The 16,689-nt window shown below is 58.7% G+C and overlaps 2 protein-coding genes across 7 annotated transcripts in view; one reads left to right on the top strand and one right to left on the bottom strand.

Annotated features, from left to right (window-relative positions):
* FUOM (fucose mutarotase) overlaps positions 1-5,461 on the top strand; it is a 5,682-nt gene extending 221 nt beyond the window's left edge. The window contains exons 2-6 of one of the 5 annotated variants that reach the window (XM_077763018.1): positions 607-635; positions 2,177-2,230; positions 2,420-2,518; positions 3,131-3,204; positions 3,476-5,461. In XM_077763018.1, coding sequence (XP_077619144.1) covers positions 607-635; positions 2,177-2,230; positions 2,420-2,518; positions 3,131-3,204; positions 3,476-3,542 — 323 coding nt within the window. In that variant the 3' untranslated portion in view covers positions 3,543-5,461. The other 4 variants (XM_077763021.1, XM_077763016.1, XM_077763019.1 and 1 more) reach the window with 4 other exon arrangements.
* Positions 5,462-5,780: 319 nt separating this feature from the next.
* PRAP1 (proline rich acidic protein 1) lies at positions 5,781-10,683 on the bottom strand. 2 transcript variants are annotated; one of them, XM_077763023.1, is made up of 4 exons: positions 10,529-10,683; positions 7,618-7,684; positions 6,848-6,900; positions 5,781-6,057 (listed from the first exon to the last, which is right to left on the bottom strand). In XM_077763023.1, exons 1-4 carry the CDS (start codon positions 10,534-10,536, stop codon positions 5,826-5,828), a joined length of 360 nt encoding a protein of 119 aa, XP_077619149.1. In that variant the 5' UTR covers positions 10,537-10,683; the 3' UTR covers positions 5,781-5,825. The 2 variants fall into 2 exon arrangements, with proteins under 2 accessions (XP_077619149.1, XP_077619148.1); XM_077763022.1 differs by lacking the exon at positions 10,529-10,683 and having other exon boundaries at positions 7,618-7,837.
* Between the last annotated feature and the right edge of the window lie 6,006 nt (positions 10,684-16,689).

Raw genomic sequence — 16,689 nt, 5'->3', positions numbered from 1 at the left:
GGACACTCCGTCCTCCGCCCGCCTCGCTTCCTTTAGGAAACAGAGGCCCGGGCGGTGGCCCAAGCCCCTACCCGCCCTTGGTCGGTCCCAGGCGGTCACGAGGACAGCGACCCTTGGCCCAGGCGTGGCTGTGTCCCAGCAGCTGGCTCCTCCCCCAGCGCGGCTTTTGTGGGGAGCGCCCGGCGGCCAAGCTCCCAACTCCGGCCTCAGGCCCGGTGTGCCGCTCCGTCTCCAGACCCTTTCCCAGACGGCTGGGAAGAGGTCCGCGGGGGCCACGCCGCTTTGTGGCGGTTTGTCTTTTCCTGGGGCCGTGGGCCTCGGACGGGGGGCGGGGGGCCCCCCGGTGGGTGGGGGCCGCGGGTCCGAGCTCCGCGCCCGTCCTGGTAACACCTGCAGTTTCTACAGCACTTGGAAACTCCCTGTCCCCGTCCCCACCAAGCCTGACGGGAGGAGGGGTGGGAGAGGGCAGTGAGCAGGCGACCCGAGGTCTGCGCCCACCCACGAAGCTGGAAGATGGGATGCGCGGACCCACCAAGGGATGTCTAATCAGGTTGAGGGCTGTTCAGTTCTTGCAGACGTGAACTTCCCCACCTCCTCCATATGCAGGTGTGGCCCGGAGGAGATCCGCGCTGACGGTGAGTCGGCCACTCCCACAGGGTAGGAGTAGGGTGCATGGGCGGTGGTCCCAGCTCTGGGTTCCCCAAGTGCTGCAGCTCTGCCCCCACCCCCACTCATTCCCCAAGCACCCACCAGTGACCCAGGAAGTCCCAGTGCCAGGACCCTAGGGGACCCTCTTCAACCCCAATCCCAGAGATGAAACCTGGGCTTCCTGCTGCATCTGAGACACCACTGGGTGACTTCATGCAAGTGGGGAAACTGAGCCCCAGTGCCTTGTTGGCTGGCTGAGCACTAGTACACCCAGGAGGGGTGTTTTACTTTTACTGGTCACCCAGTACTGGTGACCTGGCCTCACAGGCCCCAGGTATCCACGTGCTCTGTTTCTAAGACCCTCTGACTCTCAGGGGTGGGCAGGAGGCCTGAACCAGATCCCCAGGGTGATAGTGGTAGCAGAGTTGTATGGGGAGTAAGGGTGAGCATGGGGAGGGGGGGAGATGAGGCCACCAACGTCCTGTCCTGTCCTACCTGGGCTGACACTGGGCTCAGACTGAGCATGGCTGTTTCCCTGCCCTCAGCAATGCTGTGAGGGGGACATGACTCTCCCTGGAGAGGTGAGGTCACTGAGGCGCAGAGATGTGAAATGTGGAGTTTAACCCACCCCTCTGGACAGAGCAGGCCAGTGGTCTGAGGCATGTTCAATGGGCTGCTGGCTCCAGACCCAGTGGCCTTGGCTTCCACTCTCTGCTAACAGAGATGAGCCAGCTTTACCTCAGTTTACACTGTGAGCCAGGTGACCCAAGGAGGATGGGACAGGGTGGGCCATGGGAAAGGCCAAATGCTGTGAGACAAGGAGCAGCCAAGCCACCAAGTGACGCACACATCCTACATGTAAGTGGAAACTAGCAGTTAGGGGTCAGAGCCGGGCTCACAGACAAGTGCAAGCACACGGCAAGCAGAGAAAACAGAAGGAAGTGCGCTCAGGGTTTTGCACCAGCAGTTTCTGTATTTCCCAGTTTTGTACAATGAGCACCAGTTCCTTTACCAATCAGAAACCAACTTTACAGGAAAGCAGGTGTCGTGGGGACAGCGGGGCATGTTTGGGGACAGCCTGGGGCAAGAGCAGCCTCTTCCCAGACCCCACTATGCTCACCGTGGGATAAAAGTTTCAACCCAAGGGTCATGTTGGGGGACTTCTGGGGTCAGGGAAGTGGCCCAGTGTCCCTTCTGGCGGAAGAGTATTTGAGGTCACCACCAGTACCCTGCGTAGTGCAATGAAGGGCGAAGGGCAGGGCAGGCCCATGGCCAGAATGGCCACAGCTGCTGTGGCCAGGGCAGGGAGATGCCACTGTGACTCCAGTAAGTGTTCCCAGGCGGGCAGCATGTGCCTGCAGGGGCTTCTCTGTCCTGGGCCCAAGGGCTTCCTTGCTGGCCCGCTGAATGAGGCCCAGGGGAAACGGTGTGGACAGGCCAAGAGGGCACATGGCACCGTCGGCAGCCAGGTGGGAGAGGGCTGGAGTCTCAGGCTGGCACTGTGCCCTCAGGCCTGGGCGTCCCACAGCTCCTGGAAGCCGTGCTAAAGCTGCTGCCCCTGGACACCTACGTGGAGACCCCGGTGAGTGCCTGTCCTGCTTGCTCTCTTGTTAGCCTTCAGGGTCCTGTTTGCCTCGAGTGGGGAGGAAGGTGTCCCCGAGGGGCTCTGACCCTGATCAGAGGACCCCTGAGCTGCCACTGAGCGTGGGGGCCTGGTAGTGCCCCAGGCAACTGGATGGATAGGCCGCGAAGCTGACCGCTCTGTGCCTAGGCTGCTGTCATGGACCTGGTGCCCAGCGACAAGACAAAGGGCCTTCAGACTCCGGTGTGGAGGAGCTACCAGTCCATCCTGTCCGGGGCCGGCTGCATGGTGAGACTGCAGCCCCACCTGGAAAGTTGCACCTCCTTCAGGCTGGGAGGAGCCCAAGGCGGGGACCCCGAATTCCATGCTACAGCTGTCCCAGCACTCGCCCATCCTCCACAGAAGAGTGACCCTGGGAATGTGGCTGTGCCTGTCTCAGGATCCTGACCTGGCTTTGCCTGGCGTCCCTCACCCACCCCGGCCTGTCTGAGTGGAGCCAGAGGGAAGTGGGGTGTCCCTGGCCCCTGTCTTGTGATCAGAGGCCCAGCCAATGCTGTGTCACCCCCACATTGGGAGGGGGTGGGCTTGCCTCCGAGACCACCCGCTGGCAGGTGTTGGGGAGGACACTGACCTCCAGAGGAGAGGGCGCCTGGGGCTTCTGTCCTGGGCAGGGGCCCTGCAGCCTTCAGGCTGCTCCCAGGGATGCAGGGGTGCCGGCGATGGCCACCACAGCCCACCATGCTCCTGCCCGTCCAGTCCTCACAGCTCAGAGGCCAAGCGTCCTTGGGAACCCAGCAAGGAGAGCCAGAGAAGTGAAGCTCAGGGCAGCCATGTGACCTCATGCCCCTGCTTGGACCCGTGAGGGTTTCTGACCCTCGACCATGACATTTTGCCTTCCAGAACACCCTGGCGAAGATAGAGAGGTTTGAGTTTTATGAGCGGGCCAAAAAGGCTTTTGCTGTTGTAGCAACTGGGTGAGTTCTGGCCAGGCCGATGGGGTCCTGTGGGGTCCTGCTGGCCGGGCTGGGGCGGGGCCACGTGGGGCCCTCCTCCCCACTCCAGAGCTCCCCCTGCCTTCTGCTCAGCCCTGCCCCAAATGAGACGAGATGCCCCACTGGGGACATGAGTGCCCCATTTATCTGAGGACTGGTCCCTGGACTTCTCGGGAGCCTGGGGTGACAGTGGGTGGGGTGGGTGACAGAGCAGCGGGTCTCAGCCTGGTGCTCAGCTCACTTCCTTATGCAGGGAGACGGCCCTCTACGGAAACCTCATCCTCACGAAGGGGGTGCTGGCCCCCGATGCCCTGTTCTAGGCCAGGTGAAGACTGCCAGGCCCAGAGAGGAATCTGGATCTCTGAGCCACACGACCGAAGCTGGCCCCCCTCAGCAGCACTCAGACTGTTCCCAGTCAGGAGAACTGGGGACAGGCTGGTCCTGGGAGGGGCCCTGGGAATGGGATGCACCCAATTTATGAAAATGTGGGAAAGTGTAGTGATTTGTCAGTGTTCCGTCCAGAGGTTTCAGCAGCAGCCCCATCCTCACAAAGGCTTGTTTGGTTCCAAGCACTGGGAACCCATTGGCTCCATGGAGCACCCCTCCCTCTGCCCCCTCGCTGCCTCTTCAGGTGGGAAGTGACGCCCCCCTCCCTCCTGCAGGTCTGGGACAATAGCTCACTGGAGACCCCACAGGGGGCCTGGGTGGGAGCCATGACTATGTAAGAGGCCTGAAGGTGGGTGGAGCCACTGCCCAGGCGGCCCTGAGTGGAGAGACTACAGACACACAGGTGACCTTTGAGAAGTCCAAGTCCAAGAGGGCAGGTGTCAGGGGCTGGTCTGATGCTCCAGGAGGTGCTCACATGTGTGGGTGCTGGTGAGGTTGAGGACTGGTCAACGGGGCCCCACGCCTGTGTTCCCTGCTCCTTCTCTCCAGTGGTTGAGTGCCTGCTGCATACACAGCAGCCTGAACTGTCCTGGGAAATGGGTGGGTGGGGGTAAAGTGCCAGAGGACTCCCCTTGCGCAGCAGGCAGAGGGCCAGCAGGCCCAAAGGCACGTATAGGAAGCTATCATGGCTTCCAGCATGAGGCTTGGGGTGGGCCCCAGGGTCTCCCCGAACCCTCCCCTTCCCCTTAAGACCGTCTTCCAGCTGAGTGGGTGTAGGAGTTGGCATGACCAGGGGCCCCTGGGCCTCAGAGGCTGGGGAAGGGCCCCCTGCTGGGGACCGGGTTGGTGTCCCACACGTCGAAGAGAATCCGGAGGGAAGGCCAGCCCCCCAAGCTGCAGATCTGGGGCTCAGCCTGGGGAAGGGACCCTGCTCTGGGCCAGTTACTGCCAGGGCTTAACCTCAGACCCATGACTCCACTTGTAGCCCCACAAAGGCTTTTCTTTAAACAGCTTTATTGAGACTTAACTGACGTGATAAACTACACATTTAAAGTGTACAGTTAAATACCTTGGGGTATTGTCTACGCTTGAGAGGCCTCTCGCCGCCACCAGCGTCTCCTGCTCCTGAGGCTTGTGCACCTCAACCGCACACTCCCAAACCCCCAGCTCGCCCCACCTCCTGGTGCCCTCAGCCACAGTAATGCTGGAGAGAGACCTGGCCACAAACACCACTCTGGGCTGCCCAGGACTGTGTCCACCACTGATCTTGGGTCTAAACTGGGCACCAGTCCCCAGCTGCCCACACCCACACTGCTTGCAGATGGCCATCCTCAGCCTGGCGAGGGAGGGACCCAAGGGGCTGTGAACCCTCTCATGTGCCACGTGGGATCCAGGTCTGGGGGGAGAGCAGAGCATGCAAGGTGCACAGAGGTGAGTCTAGGACCCGTTCTGCCCTGTTAGGACAGGATTTTGAACAGGTTGTTCAGTGAGGGGATAGCGATGCCAGGCGGTGAGCCGTCAGGCAGAGCGTCAGGATGAGGGCCACCATTCAGGTCTTTAGAGGCGCTTGGGACCCATGGAAAGACACAGGGAGCTCTGGGGCCTGTGAGGTCACCTTGGACAAGCTCTCCGTCCCCGGGGCAGAGCTCAGTGGCCTCTGCCTGGCGCTTCTGTCTCAACCACTAGGGCAGCTCAGGCTGGGGGCAGAGGGCACTAAGTGCTCCCCTCCTGCCACAGGGCCACCATGCCACACAAACCGCACACACAAATGGCACCTGTTTGACGTGTGAAATAACTAGTGATCCTGTCCCTGTGGCTGCGATGTCAGGCTGTGCTGGGGGACTGGGCACCATACAGCGTTGGGCAGGCATGCAGAGGAGCACTGGGGTCTGGGCCCGAGCCCTGCCCTCTCACCGGTCCTCCCAAGTGCTCTCCAGGGCCCACCTGTGGGGGGCTGACTGGTCTCAACCACCGACCTCTGCCATGCCTCTGGCCCCATTCCAGCATACAAGGAGGAGGCCTGAGGGGAGCACATCATTCCAGGAGCAGGGGTGCTGGGTTGGGGAGCCTCAGGGGCCTCTTGATGTGTGGGGACAAGCCTGTGGCCCCAGAAGGACACAGGCCCCCCTTCTCCCAGACAGAGCGGGCGAGGACCAGTTCTTGAAGACGTGTGGGATGCACATCTGCAAGGTTTTATTTTTCCAGTTGAGGAGGGGTCAGGGTGCCCAGGAGTCCTCCCTGGGGTGGTAGATGTGGTCTCGATCCTCTTCTGGCCCCTGAAGCCCCTGGTGAGGTGGCAGTGCCCAAGACCGGAGCCCTGCCTCATCCTGGGCCTCCTCGGGCAGCGGGTGGTACAGGCTGTCACGGTCAAGCTCCGGGTCCCAGCTGGGCAGCCCCATGAGCTGGTTGTCCCTTCTCAGAGAACTGGGAACTCGGGCGCCCCAGACCCTAGGAGCACAGCTGGGTCAGGTCCAGAGACGCCACAGGAGGCAGCCAGCCCCTCCCCCCAGTGAGGACACCCACCACCTGAGCAGCTGGGGGTCTCTGGGGGTGAGACCTAGTGGGAAACTGCTCCCCACCAGGGTCCCTGGTGGCTCTGTTCCATCACCCACCGCTGGCCCTGGGGCCCCAGGACAAGCACTGCCATCCCTCTCCCCCTCCTTGCCCAAGAGCCCTGACCAGGTAGCCCCCATGGCACCCAGACCCGAAAGCTAGGCGTTCCCACCACATCCCTGTGCTGCAGGGGGCCCAAGAAGGTTGGGGAGGTGTCCCCAAGGGTGTTCCTGAGAAAACATCCTGGCCCAACACAGATGCTGCCCTGGCCACAGCCCTGGGCCACGGAGACCCAGAGAGCTTGGGCACGAGCCCACCTGTTCCAGACGTCAGGCCTGTGCAGGCCGGGGAGTCACACTGTGTCCTCTGGCCCGGCCGGGCGTGGCCCTGGGGGAGGAACCAGCTGAGGCTGCCTCATGTGGATGCAGGGATGGGGTCATGGCTTAGAAGTGGCTCTGCTGAGGCCACAGCCCCGGGCGGTGAGGGGATAGCCACCCTAGGGGATCAGCCTAGAGCCCTCGGACCCTGTGCTCTGCTTGGCTGCTGACAGATGTCATGGGGTCCCCTGCTGAAGGCTGGAGCATTGCCTCCTCCTGAAAGCTTCTGGGCAGGGTTTCCCCTCCATCCAGCAACGCCCTTAGCTCGGGGCCGGGTGCTGAAAGGGGCAGCAGCAGGGGACACTCACTCCTCAGTGTCCTGCTCAGCGGCTCCAACTTTGCCTTCGGTCTCCATGAGGACCTGGAAGGAAAGGGTCACAGGTGTGGGTTTCATGCAACCCACGAGGGTCTAAGGTCAGGACACCTGGAGAGAGATGGCTCCAAGGCCCCCTGGACTGCACCTGCCAACTCCACCCCCCTACCCCCTACCCTCTGGGGCCTGGGTGGAGGCCATGTGGTTACTGGAGAGACAGGGCAACGCCTGGGGTTGCATCTGCACCCCCATCCCTGGCTGACGGCAGGAGGAAGAGGGACCAGTTCCTCTGAGCTCCGCCCTCTTGTGGAGGACAGGGGTGTATATGAAACAGGTGACCCCGTGGAGTGACCGGCTAGCTGTCACTTGCCGGGAAGGGTTGGGCCTCTCTCCTTCACCTGCCCTCTCCCAGGTGTGCAAGTCTGGGTGGTCTTGACCCAAGGCAGGGAGGTGGGGGAGGGGGTGGGGAGGAGACCTAGCACAGAGCGCACCTGAGCAGCGATGCCCAAGGACGGACGATGTGCTCTCATGGTGCAAGTGCGTGTCATCTAGGGCCCCTCCTCCACCTGGATCACTTAGGTGTCACTGAGCCTTTTCCCCTCAGACCCCCCTGCCCGCTACCAGGGCCCGCAGGGCCACCCACTGCACAGAGACCTGCAGTCACATTAGTGCCCTGCCTTCTCTGTCACAGGCCAGCTTAGTGCCCTTTCTTCACATTCCTTGCTGGTGGGGTAGGGGCGAGCGAGCAGAGCAGCCCACACGTACCTGGGGCCTGGACGCCGAGCCGGCCTCCCCCAGCAGCAGAGCCGCCAGGCTGGTGACCAGGAGGAGCCTGAGGGGACCAGAGGGGAGAGTGAGAGGTAGGCCAGCGCTGCTCCTGCCCATCAGCCTCCAGGCGGGACAGCTAGGTGGGCAGCCCGGTGTCACTGGCAACATGAGTCCTGGCCAGGGAGGCCTGCGGCCAGGTCCGCGGGTAGTTTTATTTTCTTCCCCTCCCACAGTGCTACAGCCCCTCCCCTGTTTATAACCTTTGGCCAGTACGCAAAGAACTAGGCGATTAGAACGCTGTGAGCACAGCAAGCTAGCTTCACCCTGCAAGATAAGTTTCTCAAGAACTGCTCCGGAAAGTTCGGCAGTAAGCCAGAGGTGAGCACAATAACTGTGCTGTCTGCCTCTGTCGCCCGCTTGCCACAGAGGCGATATTTGTATCTTAGAGAAACAGGTCCTAGTCACACGGAAGCCCGGGAACCTAGTCCAGCCTGATAAGCTCTCCCCTGCCGCTATTCGGGGCTGCTCGGTTTGGGTGCTCCCCACGCATGCCCAGCGCTGAATAAAGAAGTATGTGTGATGCCAATCTGTGTTCCTGTATTCTGTTCACTGATCTCGGCTCAGGTGGCTACAACAACAGACCAAGGACACACAGGCACAGAGAGGTGGGACGGCCACAGGCTCACACCTGTTCCCAGGCCCCCTCAGACCGGGGACCCCTGCGCCCCACGTTCTGGACAGACCCCACACCACCAGCAGCAGACGTGGACCCTTGAGCTCCCAGCCTCTGTGCTGGTGGCGGCACATGGATACACACACACCTCTTGGGCAGTGCACGGTTGTGGGCTCACAACATCCTCTGCTTAGGTGCTGACGGGCGAGGACTTGGGGCTCTCAGAGCACGCAATGCCTATGGCAGCCCTGGAGCTATGCACCGTGGCTCCCTCAGGCTCCCTCTGTCTCAGAACTGTGGGTGCACAGCGGTGCCAGTACTGCGTAGGAAGCCCAGGAGGAGGCAGGCAGGATGCGGCACTCTACCTGGCACATTCAACCCGACCGCTAGGGAGGCCAGGATGGCCAACAGGGGACAGGAGGTCAAGGATCAAGCCCCAAGCAGGGAGTCTGAGGAGCAATGGGCAAAGACAGGAGACGCAAAGAAACGCACGCAGGACAGGTGATCAATGAACCCAACAGCAAAGGTCCTGGAAACCTCATCCAAGATGGGCAGGAGAACGGGGGGGGGAGACTGACTGGCTCAGTGTGTGTGTGTGTGTGTGTGTGTGTGTGTGTGTGTGTGTGTGTTGTGTGTGATACATGTGTGGATGGTTGGGGTGTGGGGTGTGTGCAGCCATGGTGTGTGATGTGTGTGTGTATGGTGCACGTGTGCCTAGTGTGTGTGTGCATTTATGAGCATGTGTGTGTGCGTGTATGTTGTTAAAAACAAGACAAGAGGCCCAAACCGGAATCGCTCACGCTAAGCCCCAACCACCAACCCGAGGCCTGATCACAGGGTAGGCTCCCCCGGAACTGGGTCCGTCCACAGTCAGGCGGGAGGCGCCCGGCGTTGCGGGGCAGGTCACCCGCCTGATCGGGCCCTGCTGTCCCCTAAAGAAGGAGGACCCGCCAACCCGCCTTTCGCTTCTATAACCTCCCGTCCACCCCCTTCTGCCTGTGAGTCTCGTCGCATACAGCTCCTCGAGCGCCTTCCTGTCTGCTGGGTGCGCCGCCGCCCCATTCTAACTGATTTTGCTCAAATAAACTCAAAACGTTTTATATGCCTGCTTCTCTTCTGACAGTCTGTGTGCACAGGGCTCTTCCTGGCACTCTGGGCAGGTTTCCTTCTGTCTCCGCAGCTGGCAGCGCGGGGAAGAGCCAGGGCGCTCGGGGGTCAGCAGGGGCATCAGAGCAAGGCTTCCTATAAGCTGCCCGCCCCTAGAGCCCCAGATTCCGGCCCCATAAAGACCTTTGCTTCTCCAGTTGGCTCAGCACTTTGGGGGTGAGGGTTCCCAGGCACAACGCGGCGGCCAACGGGCAGGGGCCCCCAGACAGAGGCCGGCTCTGGTGCTGGGCAGGGGCTGAACCGGCTGCCTGTGCCTATGTGTCTGGACACCACACGCACTGGCCCACCGTCTGGCTGAGTCGGAGAAAGGACGTCACAGGACAGGACGCAGCGGGGTCCAGGGAGTGGGGATGGCAGAGGTGAGCATGGGGCGTCCCAGCTTTGCGCCCCCCCCATAATCCTCTCCCCAGGAATACAGCTCTGGACCCCAAGGCTCCTAACCCTAACCCAGTGGCCCACCTCTCTCCAAGGGAGACATGGCCTCTGGTTCAAGCTGGGGCACCAAGGAGAGCCCCCCGCCCCCCGCAGAATGGGAGGGCTCTGGCTTAGAAGAAGAGGAAAGGGGTTCCCCACAGGAGGAACAGAGCCCCTGACCCCAGGGTCCAGCACACACCCCATCTGCCGGGAGACGTCCCCTCAGGGTAGCATCTGACCCCTGCCCTCAGCCCTGGCAGCCTCCAGCCTCCCCTTCTGTATCCGCCCCTCTCCTCCGGGCAGTCACAGACCTGGCGCCTCCTCCCTCCAGGAGTGATTGGGTCAGGGGACATCCCAAGGGACAGGTGTGCCCTCTCTCTCATGGGGGTCACTGGGGTGGCCCTCAAATCCGGTGCGCAGACACAGACAGCAGATGGCCGGCCTTCACAGGTAGCTCTGAAGGGAGAGCCTGACACACTGGGGGCTGGAGCCACACACCGGCCTGAGGACACTGAGCCACCGGGACATTTCTGCCCCGCCCCCAACTCCTTCCCCCGGAACCAGCCTGAGCTGGGGCTCCCGGACCAGAGTGACTGCACAGCAGGGCGCCAGGATCGGGTGGGGGCGGCTGGCTTCAGGGGTATCGCACATTACCTCCTCATGCTGAGGTCCCCTGCTCAGTGTAGAGGGTGCTCTCGGGGCCCTGTATTTCCAGATCCAAGTCGACAGTAACTCAGACAGCAGGCCCTGCCCCTCCGCACCCAGGGTTTTATGGCCCCCACGTGGGCGTGTGAGGACAGAGGTCAGAGGCCAGGGCTCCCGACCAACCGCACTTGTGGCCGGGCCTGCCCAGCTGGCTCTCCACTACCTGTCAACCCCGTGGCCCTCCCACCACCCACTTCCGGACACACCTGACGCAGCTCTGCCTCCCACATCAGCCCCCACGATGGAATCTTCGCCGCCACTCTTCCTGCCACCCCACCAACAAAATGTCCTGATGTTGCGGCCGGGGCTGTGCGACCCGGGGGCACTGGACCCAAACCTGCGCTGACTGGTTGGCTGGAAGCTGGAAAACCATCCCAGCCGCGCCCCCCCCACACCGCCTGCCCTACGGCCGCTCTGGACACAGGCCTCCTCCAGGAGCTGACTTTGCGAAAAGACACGCACGAGGGGTGGGGCTTCCCACAAGTCAGAGTGACGATCCTTAAAACCAGCCACGTCAGGTCCCTGGAGCCTGACTCACCGCACAGGAGCGAGTGAGAACTGGGTGCACCAACAAGCGGCCCAGCCGTGGGCGTGAGCGGAGGGTGCCAGCGACCTCACGGGGGAATGCAGTGCCCCAACCCCAGGGTGGTGGGCACGGCGGCTCCACAGGGCAGGTGTCAGGGAAGCAGCCTTAAAAACTGCCTCAGAGACTCTACTGCCTTACTAGAGCACGGCCTTGGGCAATACAGACACGGAAGGACCCGGAAGGAGAAGGGAGGGGAAATACTGCACAGAGGCCAGTGCCACACACCAGAAAGAAGCAGCGCACAGGCTCAGTGCAAGGAAACCACTGAAAGAATAACCATCCTCAGGGGAAGTACCAGGATCCAAGGTGGTCACCGTGTACAATCTAAGACAGCTGGGTGGNCTGAAACAGGCTCCAGGCTCTGAGCTGGCAGTCAGCACAGAGCCCGACGCGGGGCTCGAACCCATGAAGCGCTAGATCATGACCTAAGTGAAAGTTGGACGCTTAACAGACTAAGCCACCCAGGTGCCCCCGAATAGACTCAATATTTTGAGTAACTTTAAGGTTAGAGAAAAACCTAGCAGAAAGTACAGAGTCCCATGGGGCGCCTGGGTGACTCAATCAGTTGCATGTCCAACCTCGGCTCAGGTCATGATCTCACGGTTCATGGGTTCGGGCCCCGCGTCGGGCTCTGTGCTGACAGCTCGGAGCCTGGAGCTGCTTCGGATTCTGCGTCTCCCTGTCTCTCTGCCCCTCCCCTGCTCATGTTCTCTTTATCCTTCAAAAATAAATAAAATGTTAAAAAAAAAATTTAAAGAAGGTAGAGTCCTCTCCCCATACACCCTGTCCTGCTCACCCCTGTTTCCCCCACAGTCAGCATCGTGCATTAGTATGGCATATGTGTGACAGTGATGGGCCAATTAAAACACATATTTTGGGGGAACCTGGGAGGCTCGGTTGACTAAGTGTCCAACTCNCTCTCCTAGAAATAAATAAAAACATTAAAAAAATTTTAAAAAAAAACTATTAAAAAAATAAAAACCAACACATATTTTGGGGGAACCTGGGAGGCTCAGTTGATTAAGTGTCCAACTTCGGCTCAGGTCATGATCTCACCATTTGCGAGTTCGAGCCCCGCGTCGGGCTGTGTGCTGACAGCTCCGAGCCTGGAGCTGCTTCGGATTCTGCGTCTCCCTCTCTCTCTGCCCCTCCCCTGCTCATGCTCTGTCTCTCAAAAGTAAATACGTGTTAAAAAAATTTTTTTTAACTTAAAAAAAGAAAGCAGCAAGAGACCCCCACACACACCAGCAGAGCACCCACAGTCAGCCCACAGCCCACCTCCCCCTGCAGACGCTAGAGACTGGAGGCGGGTCTGAGGAGCCGCAGCAGCTCCCTGCCCACCACGCAGCAGACAAGAGTGCTCCAGGCCCGCGTCACCGAGTCCACAGACAGACAAAGACGTTACAAGGAAAAGAAAACTAGAGACTATGATTCCTTATGAACATTGACCAAAAATTCTTAAATATTAAAACACATAAAGAGGAATTTATTTTAGGAATGCAAAATTGATTTAATATTCAAAAATCAATTGATGTATTACACTATACTGATAGAACAAAGAACACATAATCATTTTAATAGATGTAGAAAAATAATCTGAAAAAATCCAATATCCATTAATGATAAAAACCTTCAACTAGGAAGATACCTGGCTGACAGTGAACATCGCNATTTTTTAAATATTTATTTTTGAGAGAGAGAGAGAGAGAGAGGGAAACAGAGGATCTGAAACGGGCTGTGTGCTGATAGCAGAGATCCCGATGTAGAGCTCAAACTCATGGACTGTGAGAGCATGACCCAAGCCCAAGTCAGACGTTTAAACAACTGAACCACCCNACTACATTATACACAAGTTAACTCAATGCATCAGTTATTAATTTTTCTTTTGAGAGAGATAGAGCATGAATGGGGAAGGGACAGAGAATGATGGGGACAGAGGATCTGAAGCAGGCTCTGTGCTGATGGCAGAGAGCCCAACCCAGGGCTCGAACTCACGAACCAGGAGATTATAACCTGAGCTGATGTCAGTCGCTCAACCAACCCAGCCATCCAGGCAACCCCCAGAATGTATCAATTTTTAATGATTTTTTCAAACATTTATTTTTTTTATTTTTTAAATATTTATTTTTGAGAGAGAGAGAGAGAGAGAGAGAGAGGGAAACAGAGGATCTGAAACGGGCTGTGTGCTGATAGCAGAGATCCCGATGTAGAGCTCAAACTCATGGACTGTGAGAGCATGACCCAAGCCCAAGTCAGACGTTTAAACAACTGAACCACCCAGACACCTTTTTTAATGTTTTATTTATTTTTGAGAGAGAGAGAGAGAGAGAGAGGGTAAGGAGGTGGTGGGCAGAGAGAGAAGGGGACAGAGGATCTGAAGCAGGCTCTGAGCTGTCAGCACAGAGCCCAATTCGTGGTTCAAACTTATGAACCATGAGATCATGACCTGAGCTGAGGTGGGGTGCTCAATCGACTGAGACACCCAGCTACTCCCAAAATGCATTATTCTTTTTTTTTTTTCTTTTTTAAATGTTTGTTTTTGAGAGAGACAGTGTGAACAGCGGAGGGACAAAGAGAGAGGGAGACACAGAATCCAAAACAGGCTCCAGGCTCTGAGCTGTCAGCACAGAGCCCAATTCGTGGTTCAAACTTATGAACCATGAGATCATGACCTGAGCTGAGGTGGGGTGCTCAATCGACTGAGACACCCAGCTACTCCCAAAATGCATTATTCTTTTTTTTTTTTTCTTTTTTAAATNGAAGTTGGAAACTTATCTGAGTGAGCCAGCCACCCAGGTGCCTCAAAATGCATCATTCTTAGAATTTTTTTTATGTTTTTATTCTTTATTTTGACAGAGAAAGAGAGATTGCTGGGGAGGGGCAGGGGCAGAGAGAGGGGGAGACACAGAATTTGAAGCAGGCTCCAGGCTCTGAGCTGTCAGCACAGGGCCTGATGTGGGGCTCGAACTCATGAACCGTGAGATCATGACCTGGGCCAAAATCGAACGCTCAACTGACTGAGCCACCCAGGTGCCCCGCATCATTCTTAAATGAAAAAGCTACAGTTATAAAACCTCTGGAAGAAAAAAATGAAAAAATTATCATTGTCTTGGGTTAGGTAAATAGTTCCTAAGTATAGCAACAAAAGTATGGTACCTAAAAAAAACCCAGATACAGTGGATTTCATCAAAATTACAAACTTTTGCATGTCCAACGATACCATCAAGAAAGAGAAAAGACAAGTCATAGACTGAAAGACACTGTTTGTAAATCATATATTTGCTAAAGGACTTGTATCCAGAATATATAAAGAGTTCTTACAAGTCAATAATATGACAAACAACCCACTGAAAAACATTTGGAACATTTGAACGGATATTCCACATAAGCCATGTAAGTGGCTAATAAATCCATAAAGAAATGTTTAGTTAGTATCATTAGTTATTAGGGATTCAGTTTCAAAACATAGTGGGATGTCACTCCATGTCCTAGGTAGGTCAGTGTTAGGGGCAGAATTGTTCCTCTCAAAATTTCTTATGTTGAAATTCTAACCCTCAGCACCTCGGAATGTGGTTGTATTTGGATATGGGATCTTTGAAAAGATAATTGAGTTAAAATGACGTCATATGGGGGAGGGAGTGTGGCGGGCTCAGTCAGTGGAGCATGCGACTTTTGATACTGAGGTCGTGAGTTCGAGCCCTGAGTTGAGTATAGAGATTACAAACAAAACACAATGTCATTCTGGCTGGTGTCCTTACAAGAAGAGGGAGTGAGGACACGGGACGCATAGAGCGCCGGCCGGCATCTGAAGACACAGGCCAAGGACAGAAGCCTCAGGGGAAACCACCCACCCACATCTTGATATCAGGAACTAAATCTGCTGTGCAGCCACGCAGTCGCTGGCGCTTCGCCCCAGTGGCCCTCACTGATACAGATGGCTATTATAGAAAAAGACAGATAACAGCAAGTGTTGATGAAGAGGGGGAGAGACTGGAGCCCTCCCACTTTGCTCGTGAGAATGTAGAATGGTGCAGCCCCTTTGAAAAAAGTTTAGCATTTTGTCGAGTTAAATGTAAACTACCATGTGACCCAGCAATTCCACTCCTAGGTACCTGCCCCAGAGAAGTGAAGGCCTGAGTCCACGCAGAGACACGCGGCACAGCGTTCCTGGAAACATCGGCAACTACAGACGGCTGGAAACAGTCCAGGGGGCCCGTCCACACCACGGGGTGCTACTACTATGCAACAGCGAAAAGGGACGAAGCACTGACCCGCGCTGCTTTCCTCGCTGTCTCACACCAGCTGTGAGCCTGGCAGGTGCAGCCTGACCCCAGCCAGCTGAGCCAGGGGCCCCGTCGGCCGCCGCACCCAGCGGCTGCGCAGAGCCCACCAGGCACCTTCTCTGCGCCGCGGCCCAGCAGGGCCCGGGCGTGACGCGCGTGCCCTAGGAAGGCCGACAGCGCAGGGGCTTCGGGCACCGAGACGTGAGGAGGCCCTGCTCTGGGGCACGTGGAGGCCAGACCAGCCGTGCCTGAGCCCAGAGGCCGAGGGGAGCCAGGGAGCCAGTGTAAGCACCTGACCAAGGTCGTGGGGCAGAGCCCGGACACCCCCAGGCCGAGGGGCGGCCAGGGTGCCTGATCCCCTGCAGCGAGGGGCTGTGAGTGTGTGAGCTGAGTGTGTACGGCTATGGAGGGGGGCAGGCACAGCTTCCACTGGGGGGGCGCCGTGGGAGGCGAGCGGCGGCAGCAGACGCAAGTGCTCGGCTCCCTCCGCCACCGTCTCCCAGGCAACCGCAGCCTCGGTCTCGGCCCGGCCCCTCCCCCGCCCCGCCCCGGCTGCGAAGCGTCTGGAACCGCATCCTTCCTCCGCATCCCCGTCCTGCGACCGCATCCTGCAGCAGCTGCTGGCTGGAGCCGCCTGTGAGCCATTTCCACATTTCTCCCGTGGAGCGGGGGGAGGCGGGAGGGAGCCGAGTGTGCACAGGGGAGTGTGCCCGGGTCTGTGAGGTACGCGTGAGGGTGCGTGTGCAGGTGCGTGTGCAAGGTGCGTGTGCAGGGATGGGGGAGTGTTTGGCGGGGGAGGGGGGCACTGCGCTGACCCCGTGGCGGCCAGGCTGAGCCAGGGTCTTCCTTTGGGGTCTCTGCGGACCGGAGCGGGGACGCTGTCCCCAGGCCTCCGGAGGGTGGGGGGCCTCTGCCGGGTGAGCCGCTGCCTGGACCTTCCAGAAGAACCCTAGGTGTCCCGCCTTGCAGAGACCCGACGCGCCGCCCGGACCCCCCCATCCTCGGCAGAGCGGGGCGGCTTGGGGGCGGTCGTGCTGCTGGTCATCAGCTCCCTCACCGTGGTGCCCGCAGCCCCCTCTCCCCTGCGGTCTGAGACAGCCGTTGGGAGCTGGGCGGCCCCTGGGTGGGGAGGGGGTGCCAGTTCTGTGCGGGGGCGGGAAGAGCAGCGAGGAGGCGACAGACGACCCCAACCACGGAGAAGCGATGCGGCACGAGAGCCTGCCGGCTGTGGCGGGGGCAGC

This window comes from Crocuta crocuta, unplaced genomic scaffold (genome assembly GCF_008692635.1).
Source record: "Crocuta crocuta isolate KB4526 unplaced genomic scaffold, BGI_CrCroc_1.0 scaffold466, whole genome shotgun sequence".
Lineage (NCBI taxonomy): Eukaryota > Metazoa > Chordata > Mammalia > Carnivora > Hyaenidae > Crocuta > Crocuta crocuta.
The sequence above is the reverse complement of the archived record's forward strand: the minus strand, read 5'-3'. Positions and strand labels throughout refer to the sequence as shown.